Here is a 15,245-nt window from a genome sequence, read left to right on the forward strand (position 1 = left end):
GTGGTTGGCATGTTGTAGGGCTTGATACACACATGTGAAATGAATGATTACATTCACTCCCCCCTCCCCCCCTTTCCTCTCCCCTATCGCATATTGTGCTAGAGACACATAAAAGAGGAGGCACAGATTGCAACAAAAGCACAAACCACAAACAACATCTGCTATCCTGATTTTGAATTAAAAACCCACCCTCGCTGGCTTGGCTCAGTGGATAGAGCGTGGGCCCATGAACTGAAGGGTCCCAGGTTTGATTCCGCTCAAGGGCACGTACCTCCTACCTTGGTTGCAGGCTTGATCCTGGCCCTGCTGCTCTGGGCATGTGAGGGAGGCAACCAATCATTGTGTCTCTCTCTCACATCGATGTTTCTCTCTCTGTATCTCCCTCTTCCTTCCATTCTCTAAAAAGCAACAGAAATTCTTGGGTGATGATTAAAAAAAAAAAAAAAATTACAGACCTTGGGGAAATGTTTCCCTCTCCTAGTGCCTCCTTATGGAGCCAGGCCAGTCCGGCCAGCCGCTGACCCTTCCAGCCCCAGGCGCCTGTGCGGGGCGGATGGAGAGGTTTTGCTGACAGCTGCGCAGGCACCCATGTAGCTCTCTTTAGAAGGTGAGTCACCCAACTGCTGGGCCCGCGGACCTACACGGCTCCCGGAAAGCAGTGTAGCAATAGGTACCAGGACCTAAAAAAAGGCATGTCCTTGTCCAGAGCGAGGAATCCAATCTGAGGAACTAGCAGAGGGGGACTGAGATCTTTTTCTCTCTCTTTTAATCCAAGTAATATAAAGTTTTTCTTATCCGTCCTATAAAATTTACTTAGTGAGAAACTGGGAAGAGCCTAAATGTGTAACAACAGGAGAAAGCTTTGCGAATCTAGCACATTCCTACGATAGAAAATCAGGTAGCTCTTGAGAAAGTTGTTAATGAAGGATTTTTAATGATGTAAAAAAAAATTGCATGAAATAGCAGGACAAGATCTCAGATATATAATAAATAATGTAACTTCCACGCATCTCTACATACAGCCACAGGAAAAACAACAACAACACCTTGATTGGTAAATATCAAAATGTTGATGCTATTATGCTTTTTTTTTCTAGACTCAGAGATTTATTTTGTGTGTGTGTGTGTGTGTGTGTGTGTGTGTGTGTGAGAGAGAGAGAGAGAGAGAGAGAGAGAGAGAGAGAGAGAGAGAGAGAGAGAGAGAGAGAGAGAAATAGCATTTGTTGCTTTTGCAACCAGAAAAGAGGGAGCGAAGTTTTAAAGGCGGCCGATGCTTCTTGTCAATGGAATTCCTCAGCCGGAGGCTCCCAGCGCCTGCTCCCCAGCCAGGCCCCATCCCGCTGCCACCGGGCGTCGCGGTCGGCGGCTCCGGGGGAGTGCTGGCTCCCCGGGCCGGAGGAGGGAGAGCCCCGCTGCCTGCGAGGCGGACGAGGGCCAGGGGCGGGGCCGCGCCCGGCTGTCGGGCGGGCGCTCTGGCCGCTCCCTGCGCCGCCGGCAGCGCTGGTCCAGCCCGGCCGCGGCCGCCGCCCAGCCCGTGCGCGCCGCCAGGTGCAGAATGCCGTGTCATCGGCGGGGTCTGCGGCCGCGGCCCTGACGCACCGCCCGGCCGAGCCCGGAGGCGGCGAAGGTGGAGCAAGAGCTGAAGCCCCGGGCTCCCCCGAGGGCGCGCGGAGCGGAGACGGAGGCCGCCTGGGAGCCGCCGGGCCGGCCGTTCCGCCGTGAGGACAGATCTGAGCGCGGGCTCCGGAGAGGGACCTGAGCGGCTCTCTGCGCCCTTCCCCGGCCCTCCGCGCCCTGCGGGCAGCGCCCTAACGCGTGCCAGCCATGCTGCGGGTCTTCATCCTCTACGCCGAGAACGTGCAAACCCCGGACGCCGACATCAGCGATGCCTACTGCTCCGCGGTGTTTGCAGGTAGGAGGGGCCGGCCTGGAGGTGGGGGGTCGGGGGACTCCGAGGCCTCCCCATTGCGGACAAAACTCACCGCCCCGGGGCCTCAGAGAAAGCCAGGCGGGGAGGGAGCGGTGGCCGAGCTGCGCCTCTCGGGCCGGGCAGCTGAGCCCAGGTCGGGGCGAAGGTGGGCCTGGCAGGCGGGGTGAGGATCTCTTTCCACAGGCGGCACCTCTTAGCACAGGTCTTTCTGGGCTGTGGGCTCCCCAACTCTCCCCGGCAGGCTGGGTCCCAGGCTTATTTATAGCCCAGCTCTCCCCGGGGGCCCAGGCCCAGGCCTTTGGTCTCAGTCCCAGGCTAGGAGGGCAGGCCGGCAGCCACTAGGGCCAGAGGCACCGCCCACCAGGCCAGGGGTCACCACCTTGGCTTTGGGCACTGGATGGGGAACATTTAGCGGCAGGAACAACTGTCACCAGCACCAACCTCAAAGGACTTCCTTCCTCTACCCCAAGACTGGAGCCTGTGGGGGTGATACGGGGGTGGAGGTGGTATCTCCATCAGCGGGGGTGAGGGGAGTTGGGGGGTGGGGGAAGCTTGTGAGCTGGGAGCCTGCTCCCCTGTCAGATTGGGATCTCTCACAGGGTGATCTCCACAAGGGTCTGAGGACTTTCCTTCAAGAGATGGAGGCTGGGCCCGATTACTTCGCCTCCACCCCCTCAGGGCCAAGCCAGAGCTGGGCTACACAGCCGGGTCTGTGGGTTTGGAGCCATGCTGTGGGAGAAGCTCTCACACCCCTCTCCACCCGCCCTGTGCGTCCTCTCAGCCTCCACGGCAGCCATCCCCTTCTCCCTGGAGAAGCGGCCACATCCCAGGCAGCTGGAACCCAGAGTATCAGGGTCCCTGGTCATCCAGCGGAACCCCCCTTTCAGCTCCATCTGCCCCCTGATGCCTGTGTGCACAACTGCTCCCACACACCTGCACATCTGCGAGTGCATGTGACACCTGCGGTGTTCCAAGGAGCAGAGACACTAAGAGGACACAGGCATGTGTTCACAACAACATGCGTGCACACACACACACACACACACACACACACACACACGCCTGGGCCTGCGCCGGGAAAGCAGCCTGGGCCAGGAGGCAGGACAGAGGGGGGATTAGAGGTGACTCTCCAGCTGTGTTTGGAGGGGACACTCCAGCTGCGTGTTTTTCCTAACGTGCCCCTTGGACCTGTTCGCAGTTTCCCACAGTTGCCTCTGGAAAGGAGTTTAGGAGGTGTTGGGGGGGGGGGCAAGGGCAGGAAGGGGGGCCTCCGCACTTCCTGTTTCCTCACCTGCTTGCAGCCTGGGCTGAGGGCCCTGGGCTCCATGTCGTACTTCTCCAGGAAACACTATTTATACTGCAAATACCCCCGTGGCTGAAGGGGCGGGGGAGGAGATTCCCAGGCTGTGGAGGGAGGACAGGCGCCCTGTGCATGAAGCAGCTGCCTCTCCCTCCAGCACTTCTCCCCCCTCTTCCCCCCATCTCTCACCTGCGGGCTGAGCAGCTTTGTGAGGTCGGCCCAGTGCACAGATGAGCCCTGAGAGGGCCCACTTTGAGCCCCTGCCTCTGATCTTAGGGGCCTTGTCTCCTCTGGGGTCCAGATTTTCTTCCACTTCCCTGACCACACACACCCCCACCTCCCAGTATCCCCCCTACACACACACTGCCTCACACTTTATGATCCCCCTGCTCCCCCGACCCAGGCAGGCTCAGGACCCTCACAGGAGAAAGGAACGAGTGAATAGTGAATGGGGAAGCGCTCTCTAACCCAGCTGTGCTTCACCCACAGGAAGTATTGCTGGTGCGGTTCCTCTCTGGTCATTATTTCAGCCTCCAGGGCTGTCTATGGAACAGTCTTTCCCATCCTCCATCCACATCCTTGTCTCTGACTGAGCCCCTCCCCACATCTGCCTGATGTCAGTCTGTGATCCTGCCTGTTTTTTGCTGCTTGGCTCCTGGATGTGGGGTCCCCCTCCCTTGGGGAGGAAGAGCAGGTCTCTGTGCTGACAGTGAGCACCCTCAGCCTGTGGAGGGGCTGGCTGGAACCCCCACCGGAAGTCATCACAGTCACTGTCAGGCAGTCACCGGGAATGCAGTCCCTCCCTCCCCCAGCCCTGGCCACATTCCACCTCCTGCACTGGCCAACCTCTTAGCCCGAGTCCAAATTTGGCCTCCCCACGGCATTCAGCCTGCTGGGCCTCCTTCTCCCTGCCAGGGCCAGGTTGGTGACTGATTGCAGGGAAGGCACTGGTCTCAGGGACACACTGCCCCGAGCAAAACTCCGTTCTGGGAAGCCTTCCTCACCGGCTGGCCCTGCCCTGGCCTCCCCAGGCCCTTTAGGGTTGGCTCCCTGATGATACTATCCCACCTGACACCTTGTCTCCTCCCGCTTCCTGCTCACAGCAGCTTCGTGAGGCCTGTGGACCAGAAAGGTCCACAGACGAAACCCCAGAGCTCAGGGGAGACCAGCATGGCAGCCCTTTGCAAACTCAGAGACCGAAAGTCACCACAGGGAGTGGAATGAACATAAAAATTCCTGACTGAAAGTGGGTCAAGGGGCAGTCACGTCCCAGGCCTGCAGCTTCCTTGACTAAGGTCAAGCTTTACCTCAGGGGGCCTGTCCCTGTCTTTTTGTATCGAAGGTAACATTCCTTTGAAATGTCAAAGGGATCTCCTTTTCACAACCCCTCAGGGCGCAACCATCTCTATGTGCTGTAAATGCTAACTATCCAGTACCCGCCGCCAATGTAATAGGAGGGTGTATTTCTCCCTTTCACTCTTTATCCAGTCCCAGAGACACCCCACTCCCCTCCCCCACAGGCTTTGCTTTCTCCTGCCTCCCTAATCTATCACCAATGAATTTCATGCGGCCCTCCTTAAGGCTCCTCCTTTGATTATAATGTATAAAATACGGTGGAACCTCGGTTCTCAAGCTCAACTTATTCCAAAAACCGAATCATTTCCCCCCGTTAGAAATAATGTAAATGGAATTAGTCTGTTCCAGACCCCCAAACAATTCCCCGTTTTATCCTTTCTTATATACAGTACACATCTCATGTACTGTTTAATCTGTAAATAAACCCTTCTTTCCTTAACTTTATCCAACCACCCCCTACCAGCCTTAAACAAAGTCACTAAGCATTTGGTCCAGGGATGTCTTTCAGGTCAGCTTGCAGCATCTTTGCTTGTTCATGTGTCACCGCCTCCGAAAATGGCTGTCACTGGCTAGCTGCTTTTCCAGATCAACAACAGCTTCTCTCCCTCTTCCATTGTCTGTGACCATTGTTTCTTTCACACTCTCAGCACCATTAGCACGCTAGATGGCTTTTTTTTTTTAATTTCAAAGTTGTGCTAATTGTTAATTTTGTTAGCGACAAAAACGTTCTCTCTTTTGTTGCCTGAGAAAGGCTTTTTGTCAGGCTGAGGTATCAGCTTGAAAGGGTTGTCAGTTCAAAAACCGAAGTTTGGTTTAATAATTGAGACTTTTTTTTTTTTTCTGTGAACAACTTGGTGGAGAACCGAATTGTTCCAGATGGTGTTATGCCCAGACTTCATGATCCCCAAGGACCACCAGGGAGCCAAGTCCGATGCAATAAGCAAGAGAGCCTTCACCATGCTAGCATGTGCTCCCCCACTCATGCCGGCAGCATGGCGGAAGAGAGCGAATTTCTTCCGGTCCAGGGGTTTTGAGGGCTAGGGATAACTCCGCCCTACGGGGCGGAGTTGGGAGCTCATCCTCGCCCCGCCCTGCCCTTTCATTCCCCCCTTGTCTAATGTGCCTAGTCAAATCATTGACTCAGCAGCCTACTTCCTTTCAGCATAAACAACAAATACAGTTATCAAGACCCTTAGTACCACAGTTCCCATCAGTATTGTCCTCACTGAAGTCCAGTTCCCCTCCTGCAGGCATCAGTTCTCCTCCTGGCCTGTAGTTGCCAGGATCCAGGCCATGCAGGAGCTGGGAGTCATGTAGTCAGGTCTGGGTGCCATCTACTTCAACAGCAGTGGGCGTGCTCAGGATAACAGTGCAGCATCCCTTTGAGTCCTTGGGCAGCAAATTTCTTTACCCACATTGAGTTCCAGGGCTACAGGGTCTGCGGTGGGCACTGGCAGTGCATCTGGAACAAGCAAACTGCAGAGCCTATAAGGACTTGAGCAAGGAAATGGTTACCATACATGATCCCCTCCCAAAAAGGGGAAACTTGTCCCAATAAGGCGTACACCTGGCCCTCAAGAGGGCAAAGGACAGGGGGTTGGTCCAATTTTCACCGAATCTAAGACACATTTAGTTAAACCCCCTTTTCAAGAGTCTCGCCTGTCCTAAGGCTAGAGCTATGAGATACCTTAGCTACCAAGGGGAGGGCTGTTATCTGATAGTGGGGTATACCTCAACCTAATCTGAAGTGTCTATAAAAACTAGACCTTAATGCTGGTGGTTTAATCTCTGAAATCCACCTACCAATGCTCTCCTGGGGAGGTTCCCTGGGACCTGAATTCCCAGGGGGGATCCCCTTACCTTGCTTAGCATTTACCTGTGCACAGACAGTACTTCTAGCAACTCTGCCTCACAGAAGTTCAGAAGTCTTGGTGACACTTAACCTGGTGTCACCGGGCAACTCTGACCTAGAGCCTCTGGGACCAACAGTCTTGTCATCTGGAGGGTCCATCAACCATCTGGTCCTTCAGTGGCTTGCTTCTGGTCAGCCAATTCCTTCTGGCTGCAGTTGGTACCCCTCTTTTCTTTGTGGATGGCACAGTGTCTCTATCAAAGGGCCTGGATTAAGGCCAAAAGTTCTGGAACTGTGCCCAAATGGTGTGGTCCAAGGTGACTACCACTGCCCCTGCATATCAGGTCCCATCCTGAACATAACTGCTCCCATCCGTGAACAGTACCTTGTCGTCTGTTACCTCTGTGCAGTCATGAATGGGTTCCATCATCATCATCTGGAAGCAGGCTGGCAGGGTTGATGGCCAGAGTTTTCTGAATCTGGACACAGGGCTGGTCCAGGAGAAAAGCCTGGCCCATCCAGGTTAGCTCCTGGTCCAGAGTCCACTTATCTGCCTCCTTCACCAACAATGCTGTGGCTGCCACAGGGTCCAGTCTCTTAGACAGATAGGCAACAGGTCTCTTCCAGGGACCTAGAGTCTGAGTGAGAACCCCTTTGGCAATGTCTCTTACCTCACTCACGTAGGGGTGGAAGGGCTCCGCGTCGTCCGGCAAGGCTAGGGTAGCTGCTGAGATGAGAGCCTTCTTTAGCTCCTCAAAGAGCCGTTGTTCCACTTTGGACCAGTTCAACAGCTGCATTCCCCCAGTACGTGTTCCTTCCGAGGACCACAGTCCTTCTTGATGTCCAAGGAAAACAGGCAGTTTGTCCGGTGGCTTCCTGGGCTGATGTACGGGTCCTATTGGCTCTCTCAAGACTAAATAGGGTGCCCCCATGCCCATCAGGAAACTAAAAGGCTTGCCTCTCCTAGCTAACCTGTCAGGACATACTCTTTATAATTTCTATAAAAATCTTATCTTCCAAAAATACATAACCATGCCTCAAATTTTAAAAGGCAAGGGAGGAGGGAGCAGGTCCAGTACCTGTTCCCAGGCCTCTAACAGCCACCTGAAATGTAAAATGCCACATTTTCCCTACAGATATAGATTTATCTACATTTCTAAGCCCCTCTACTCCCCACTGCAGAACATCGGTGAAAATTGTCCAAGCAGTCTCGGGGGGTTAATCATACAAATAATTGTTTTCACATTGTTTTAACACAATTCTAAATAAATTATAAACCTTTGTGATGAAGTCTACTTAAATCTATAAAGTAGATACACATGATTGAAACCAAAAATTATTCCCAAAGTTTAAACAAAATACAAGATGCAGGTACAAGCCCAAATTCAACAACAATGGCATATGAGAAAAGCAAAACAAAACAAATCAAATATAAAAGTTTCATGTTACATTAAACATTACTTTAGAAAAACTGACTTTTAAAAAAATACTGCATCACTGACTTAAAATAATTTTTTTAAGTGTAAGCATTACATACTTTTTCATCTGACAAATGAGAATAAATCAATCCTTGAGATCTTTGATCATTACTGCTTATTCTTAACATATATAATACAGTTTAGCCTGCCATATTCTAGGCATCTAGTTACTGCAATTACCTTTTCCTAAATCAACTTATAACTTTTAAAGCTGGCAAGTCAAATAAATTTGGCATTTCTTAGATTAATAACATTACATTTCTAACACATCCTGCTTATTTAGGGTAAAGTTTCAGCAACAGATCTAATCATACAATTTTTTCAGATCTCAAAATTTTTTTTCCTGAAGTTCAAACAAAGCACTGAATAATCTCTTTGTAGGAGAGCTAATAGTCTTGCGCTCTCCGGCCTCCCCTAGACCTCTTCACACCAGAGGCAGTTTACTAGGATTTAAGACAATGTCAGAAAATCATAGGTCAATCACAATTCATACTTAAGTAGCTATATGACTCTGCTTAGCTGATACCAATGACAAGGAAGACTAACCATTGTGGGCTGCTTCACCACCAATTACCTGCCACTCCCTGAAGCTGGAGCAGCATTCAAATGCAAATGAACACATTCTTTACCTAAAGACTCCTGGCCATTCAGGGCCATTCACCAACTTGTTACCATTACCATCTAGTTTCCGCCTCATGGCGGGGAATTTCAAAAGCTGCTTACAATGACTTGGGAAACCAGTTTTAATTTATCTCCACCACTTTTAAAACTTATTCTGTACCCAGAAAAGTGTTTTTAAGCACAGCCCAAAACTATGCGCACTCGTTTTGAACTGGCCTTTTCTCTTTACTGAGCACAGAGATTTGCCCTTGAGCTCTTCTCCGGTACCTGATGTCTCCAGGGACCAATGTCTCTACGCTGGCCCAGGCCCCTATGGCCCAGGCCCCTGGGGCGAGGCTGCTTTGGCCACCCCAGCCACACTACTCAGGCAGCCCCCGAGGAGAAAGCGCGGGTCGCCCCAGCGGCTTCCCGGCTCCACTTCCCAGGCAGCCAGCAAATTAACCCAGGTGCCTGCTCCCCGAGCGAGGCCACCACTGCCCAGCCGCGCTCCAACGCGCAGAATGAGCCCCGCGGGAGCCCCCCCTCCGACCCAACGCCGCCAGGGGGCCCCGAACCACCATGCCGGCCACACTTCGCCGGCTCCATCCTGGGGCACCATGTCGCCCACAGATACCAAACTCAGACCTGGGAAAGGCTCACTTTCCGCAGGTGAGGCAACGGCTCACGCCATTCCTCTCCCCATATGAGGGTCCCTCTCGGGCCCTCCCGGGAGGTCAGAACGTCTTCTGATCCTCCTGCCCGTGGCCTTCATGGTGCGTCCACCAGGCGTTTTCGGGCACCAATTCCACAAGGGGTTTTACTTCCCTCCAGAGCGCGCACACAAAAACACAGACACACACACACCTACCGCGGCCAGTCAGACTCTCCGGACCGGGTTTTCCCTAATGGTCCGGGGGATCCCGGACGAGCCCCCATCTGTTATGCCCAGACTTCATGATCCCCAAGGACCACCAGGGAGCCAAGTCCGATGCAATAAGCAAGAGAGCCTTCACCATGCTAGCATGTGCTCCCCCACTCATGCCGGCAGCATGGCGGAAGAGAGCGAATTTCTTCCGGTCCAGGGGTTTTGAGGGCTAGGGATAACTCCGCCCTACGGGGCGGAGTTGGGAGCTCATCCTCGCCCCGCCCTGCCCTTTCAATGGGAGACATCCGAGAGATGAGATTTGTCTGTAGCTGGCAAACTGACTTTCTCTGGAACATTTTCTCAACACGCTGAGATTTTGCTTCTCTGCAATCTTCCTCAGCTTGGTTTAAACTTTTACAAGATTTTTTAAGGCTGGACATTCTTGTGTCGACAGGTCCGAGGGCAGGGCTATTATTCTCCTTTACAGATGAGCACATTGGCCCAGAGAAGTGCAGGGGCCTGGCTAAGGTCTCACAGGGACCCCACTTCCGCCACGAGTCCCTCTGTTATTAGCATCCATGGCTCCGAATAAGAAAATGCTTTGGGCCAAAACCAGTTTGGCTCAGTGGGTAGAGCATTGGCCTGTGGGCTGAGCGGTCTCAGGTTCGAATCCAGTCAAGGGCATGTACCTTGGTTGCGGTTACATCCCCAGTGGGGGGTGTCCAGAAGGCAGTTGATCGATGTTTGTCTCTCATCAACGTTTCTAACTCTCTCTCTCCCTTCCTCTCTGTAAAAAATCAATAAAATATATATTTTTTTTTTTAAAAAAAGAAAGCGCTTTGGAAAGCATAACATGTGCTGCCTCCACCTGGGCAAACCCACAGCCAGCACAGGGAGTACCGTCCTTGGGGTCCAAACGTGGGGGAGTGCAAGGCTTCAGGGAACACAGTGTAAGATAAATGGCTGAAAGATGGAGGATTTTGATTTTGAAAATGTATTAATCACAAGGAGAGAGTATTCATTAAGCATGAACAAGGTGCTATTTTCAGATGCTGTTTCTTTAAATCCTCCCAACAATCCTAAGAAAAAGGCATATTTAACTGATGTACTTATGAGGTGCTAGCCACTCTTCTAAATAGAACTTACGTATTATGAGCTATATCACATTTCAGTTAAAATTATCAAGGTACATATATGTAGATGCGGAATCCTTCTAGCAACCATATTTGGTAGCAACTATCATCACCCCCATTTTACGGAGGAGAAAACTGAGGCACACAGAGGTTATGTTATATACTAGTAAGAAGGATCCAGCTCCAGAGCTCCATCTTTACCCGCTCTACCATCTCCCTCTGGCCTTAGCTCTGATTTACAAGACTCAAGCAGTAAAGGGGGAGGGGCAGGAAATTGTTTTTCATTAATCTTCACCAGAGGATATTGTTTTATTTATTGATTTTTAGAGAGATCGGAAGGGAAGGGGAGAGACAGAGAGGGAAACATCAATGTGAGAGAGACACATTGATTGATTGCTTCCCACATGCGCCCTGACCAGGATGGAGCCTGCAACTGAGGTAGGTGCCCTGGGTAGGAATTGAACTTAGGACTCTTCTGTCTGTGGGCCAACACTTTATCCATTGAGCCAAACCGGCTAGGGTGGAGGGCAGGACTTGAATTCAGGTCTGGCTCACATCCTGAAGCCTAATCTGCATCTAAGGTTGCCTGCGCACATCCTGCCGCAGCTCACGCACTGTCTGTACTGCCAGTCAGTCTCTTTCTTTCCCAGGCACAGACAGCCTCACTCTTGCTCTCTGGTCTAGAGGATTCTTCCTTATCTTAAAGGGGTCTCTGCTCTTCTGTATCACCTTCTCTGGATCTCTTGAGACCATTCAGTCATCCCTTGGCCCAGAATGCTCCCTCTAGACATTACCCTCATGCCAGGCCATCTCACAGGGCTCTGGCAGACCCATGGGGGCTGTTCAGGGTCTGATAAGCAGGATCATGAGCATGGGGCACTGAGGGGGGCCGCCTGCAATGGGTAAGGGGGCAGTGTAACCTTGATTCCAAGCCTAGCCAGTCCAGTAGGAAGTTGGGTGGAGGGGCTCAGAAGGGCAGATAGCTGGTAGCCTTGGTCACATTCCAGTGGGACAAGAGCATCAAAGGAGAGGGAGAGAAAGATGGAAGCTGAGGGCATTGACTCTGGATCCAGACTGTCTGAGGTCTTGGATTTTGAATAGTTCTGCTACTTTCCAGCTGTGTGTCTTTAGGCCAATTATTTAACCATGCTGTGTCTCAGTTTCCTCACTTGTGAAGTGTTGATAATAATAGTACCTGCTTCAGCATGGATCTGAAGAGTTTGTGTTTCTCCATGTAAAGCACTTTGAATAATGTCTGGCATTTAACACATGTTAACTATTATATATATTTGTTATAATAATTATTATAGTTAACATTATACATACTAAGAAATCACTGCTGCCGAAACCGGTTTGGCTCAGTGGATAGAGCGTCGGCCTGCGGACTGAAAGGTCCTAGGTTCGATTCCGGTCAAGGGCATGTACCTTGGTTCTGAGCACATCCCCAGTAGAAGGTGTGCAAGAGGCAGCTGATCAATGATTCTCTCTCATCGATGTTTTAACTCTCTATCCCTTTCTCTTCCTCTCTGTAAAAAAATCAATAAAATATATTTAAAAAAAAAATCACTGCACACATCCAAGAAGCCTTGCAGGTGGCATAACTAAGATAAGGAAAAGCACGTACCTATTGGGTGAGTGGTGGCAAGTGGGGTGACTTGAGAGGGCAGTGCTGCATCCACAGGTGCCAGATGATCAGTGTTAGGCAGAGACTTTGGGTCCATGTGCCAGCTTCTCTGTTTTTTTTTTTTTTTTCAAGAGAAGCTAAAATCCAGACAATAAGGGACATCTCCTAATATTTATTGAAAGTACAATATTGTTATAAAACATTGTGTTGGTCAAAGACAACAGGGCTATGAACTGGATGTGTCCCCTGGGGACACCAGTGAGAGCAGCCGAGGTTCAATGTTTCATTTAATCTTGGAGACCTTTGTCCCAGGCTCTCTGGAAAGCAGGCAGCCAGTCTTCTCTCCCGTGGGATTATCAGTGAGCACCTATCCGAGACTGCATCAGTGAGGCGATGGGGGTGAGCCTCGGTCTCCCCTACCCCCTTACATCTATCTATTAGCAATGAAATGCCATTGAAGTTAACGTGACATTTTAAGTGAAAACTGGGCTTGCGCCCTACCAGGTTTGGCTCGGTGGATAGAGCATCAGCCTGCGGACTGGAGGGTCCCAGGTTCGGTTCCGGTCAAGGGCATGTACCTTGGTTGCAGGCACATCCCCAGTAGGGGGTGTGCAAGACGTAGCCGATCAATGTTTTTCTCTCATCGATGTTTCTAACTCTCTATCCCTCTCCCTTCCTCTCTGTAAAAAACCAATAAAATATATTTAAAAACACACACCTGGGTTTGCTATGCAAACTCAGCTTCAAAACAGGTCTCATCTCCCCTTTGCTACACCACGTGGCTCCTATGTCATCACTATCACCTTCACAGTAGGGCTGGCATGGTCAGGGGTGCCAGGAACCTGCTCTTACCTGCGGCTTTTGGTAGGATACATACCTGACTGTTAGCAAGCCCTCACTAAGGATGGTGTGACCCTGATCGTCTCTCTCACTCACATAACAGTTGCTGTGTAGGCAGTCCTGGCTGGTACAGTTCTGACCCATGGGCTGTCAAGAGCTCCAGGTCCTTCTGGCTTGTTGCTCTGCCGTCCCCAGGCTGACAACATAGTTGGCGGCGGCTCGCCATCGCGATCTGTACAGTGTCTAGGCAGGCATGCCCCTTTCCTCTAAGGACACACCCAGGCGGTTACATATACCCCTTCTGCCCACATCCTACGGGTCATCACTAGTTTTCATGACCATATCTAGCTGCAAGAGAGGCTGGGAAACGTAGTCCTTCTATGTGTCCATGTAAAACTCTTTGGAAAATTTCTGCGGAAGGAGAGGACATATAGGACAAGTGCAGGTCTCACTCACACTCTCCAGGAAAGCTGCATTCATGACACAAGCCCCAGGGGAGGAAGCCCCCTTGAGTACGAGGCCCCGGTATGATGTCCCCCAGCACAGGCAGCTGTCTGATCAGGGAACAGCAGCCATGGCAGGAAGTTGGAGGCTGGGATGGAAAAGAAGCCTCAGGAAGTGTCCAGGAGCCAGGCCACCAGCTGCTGCGTTTCCGGTTTACAGAACAGGTGTGTGGAGACCCTGCTCCTTGGACACAAGCCAAGTGTTTGTGAAAGTCCCTTGGAAGATTCACTGGAAATGTTCGCCTACAGACTTCCTGCGCTGACTGACGGCAGCAGTATGGGGCGGCGTGTGGTGTGGTGTGGTGGGGGAAAGGAGCAAAGCCAGGAATCATGGTGAAAATACCGTGTTTCCCCGAAAATAAGACATCCTCCGAAAATAAGACCTATTTACAGGTTTCCCCCCCAAAAATAAGGCCCCTCCTAGGCTAAACATGAGAGATTCAGTCCACTGATTCTGAAAGAAATGGAGTCACAAGAAATTCACCAGGAAATTCAGGATTGTTATGATGATGTTCCAGAAGATGATGACATGATTGTCATTGAATAAATGAGTAAATTCTTGATATTGTAGGATTCAGTGTTTGTCTGGTTTGTGTTGACAACTACCATACTATCGTACCGTATACAGGTAAAAAATTTCCTTTATTTTCATTTAACAATAAACGTGTACAGTATTCTTCTTCATGGAAAAATAAGACATCCCCTGAAAATAAGACCTAGCGCATCTTTGGGAGCAAAAATTAATATAAGACAACTGTCTTATTTTCGGGGAAACAGGATAAAAATATCCCAAATCATCATATCCAAAACGCCCCCTAGGGGGCAGCACTATCCTTATGGAGAACCACTGGCTTAGCCTGATCGTGGAAGGAACACTGGGAAGCCCTGGACAATGTCCACACCAACCCCGGGGGCCCTTACTATGCACTGGAATGCCTGGCTGACTGAGACGGCCTTGGCCTGTCCTCTCATTGCTAGCCAGACGCCAAACAGGCAATCATCCTCATGTTATTCTTACAATGGCGCCGGTGCTGCTGTGTGGTGGTTTGCCAGGGGAGCAGCCCAGACCAGGAGGCCAGAGCCGGCTTCCCCGGGGGGGCGTGAGGCTTAAGCGAGGAATGAGGGCGGCCTGTGAAGAGAAGGGAGAGGTTGCATGGTGACAGATAGTTCCTAGATTTATCACGGTGAGCACAGCATAATGTATACAAATGTTGAATTTCTATGTTGTACAACTGAAACTACTATCAGGTGACCAGAGGTACCGCTTTTGGCGGGACAGCCCCGATTTTTAAACAAGTTGTCCCGCGTCCCGAGGCGTTTTAAAAAAGTAAAAGTCGGGACTGTCCCGCCAAAAGCGGCACCTCTGGTCACCTTATTTTAGGAGTACAGATGATTCATTCATAACAGGAGGGAAGGCAAAGGATTTGAGCTCACGGGGGCCAGGAGGCTGGGAGCCTGAGGAAGTGTTCTACTGTATAAATAGGAAGTAAGCAGAGTGAGGGTGGCGATGGGGTTGCTGTGGGTTTGGGTAAGAAAAGGGAAATAGCAGTCTAGGAGAGAGGGAGATGGAAGACGCTGGAAATACAGTATAATCGCCAAGCAGCGGTGAGGGCCCACCCGAGTCAGGGGTCACAAAAATCAAGCGACTGGGCTGAGCAGGTTAGCTATATTCTCCAGCAGCCTTAGCGGCTAGGGGGCAGGGGTGGAGTAGGCAGAGGTGGATTTCACCAGGTTATCATTTCGCCACATGAAAACGCTGGATCC

The 15,245-nt window shown here is 51.1% G+C and overlaps 1 protein-coding gene across 10 annotated transcripts in view; it reads left to right on the forward strand.

The window, feature by feature from the left end:
* Positions 1-1,501: 1,501 nt before the first annotated feature.
* DYSF (dysferlin) overlaps positions 1,502-15,245 on the forward strand; it is a 195,560-nt gene continuing 181,816 nt past the window's right edge. For 9 of the 10 annotated variants that reach the window (XM_036435678.2, XM_036435676.2, XM_036435684.2 and 6 more), the window contains exon 1: positions 1,503-1,912. In XM_036435678.2, coding sequence (XP_036291571.1) covers positions 1,825-1,912 — 88 coding nt within the window. In that variant the 5' untranslated portion in view covers positions 1,503-1,824. Of the gene's footprint in view, positions 1,913-15,245 lie in introns of all 10 variants that reach the window. The other variant, XM_036435666.2, reaches the window with a different exon arrangement.

This window comes from Pipistrellus kuhlii, unplaced genomic scaffold (genome assembly GCF_014108245.1).
Source record: "Pipistrellus kuhlii isolate mPipKuh1 unplaced genomic scaffold, mPipKuh1.p scaffold_m20_p_13, whole genome shotgun sequence".
Taxonomy (NCBI): Eukaryota; Metazoa; Chordata; class Mammalia; order Chiroptera; family Vespertilionidae; genus Pipistrellus; species Pipistrellus kuhlii.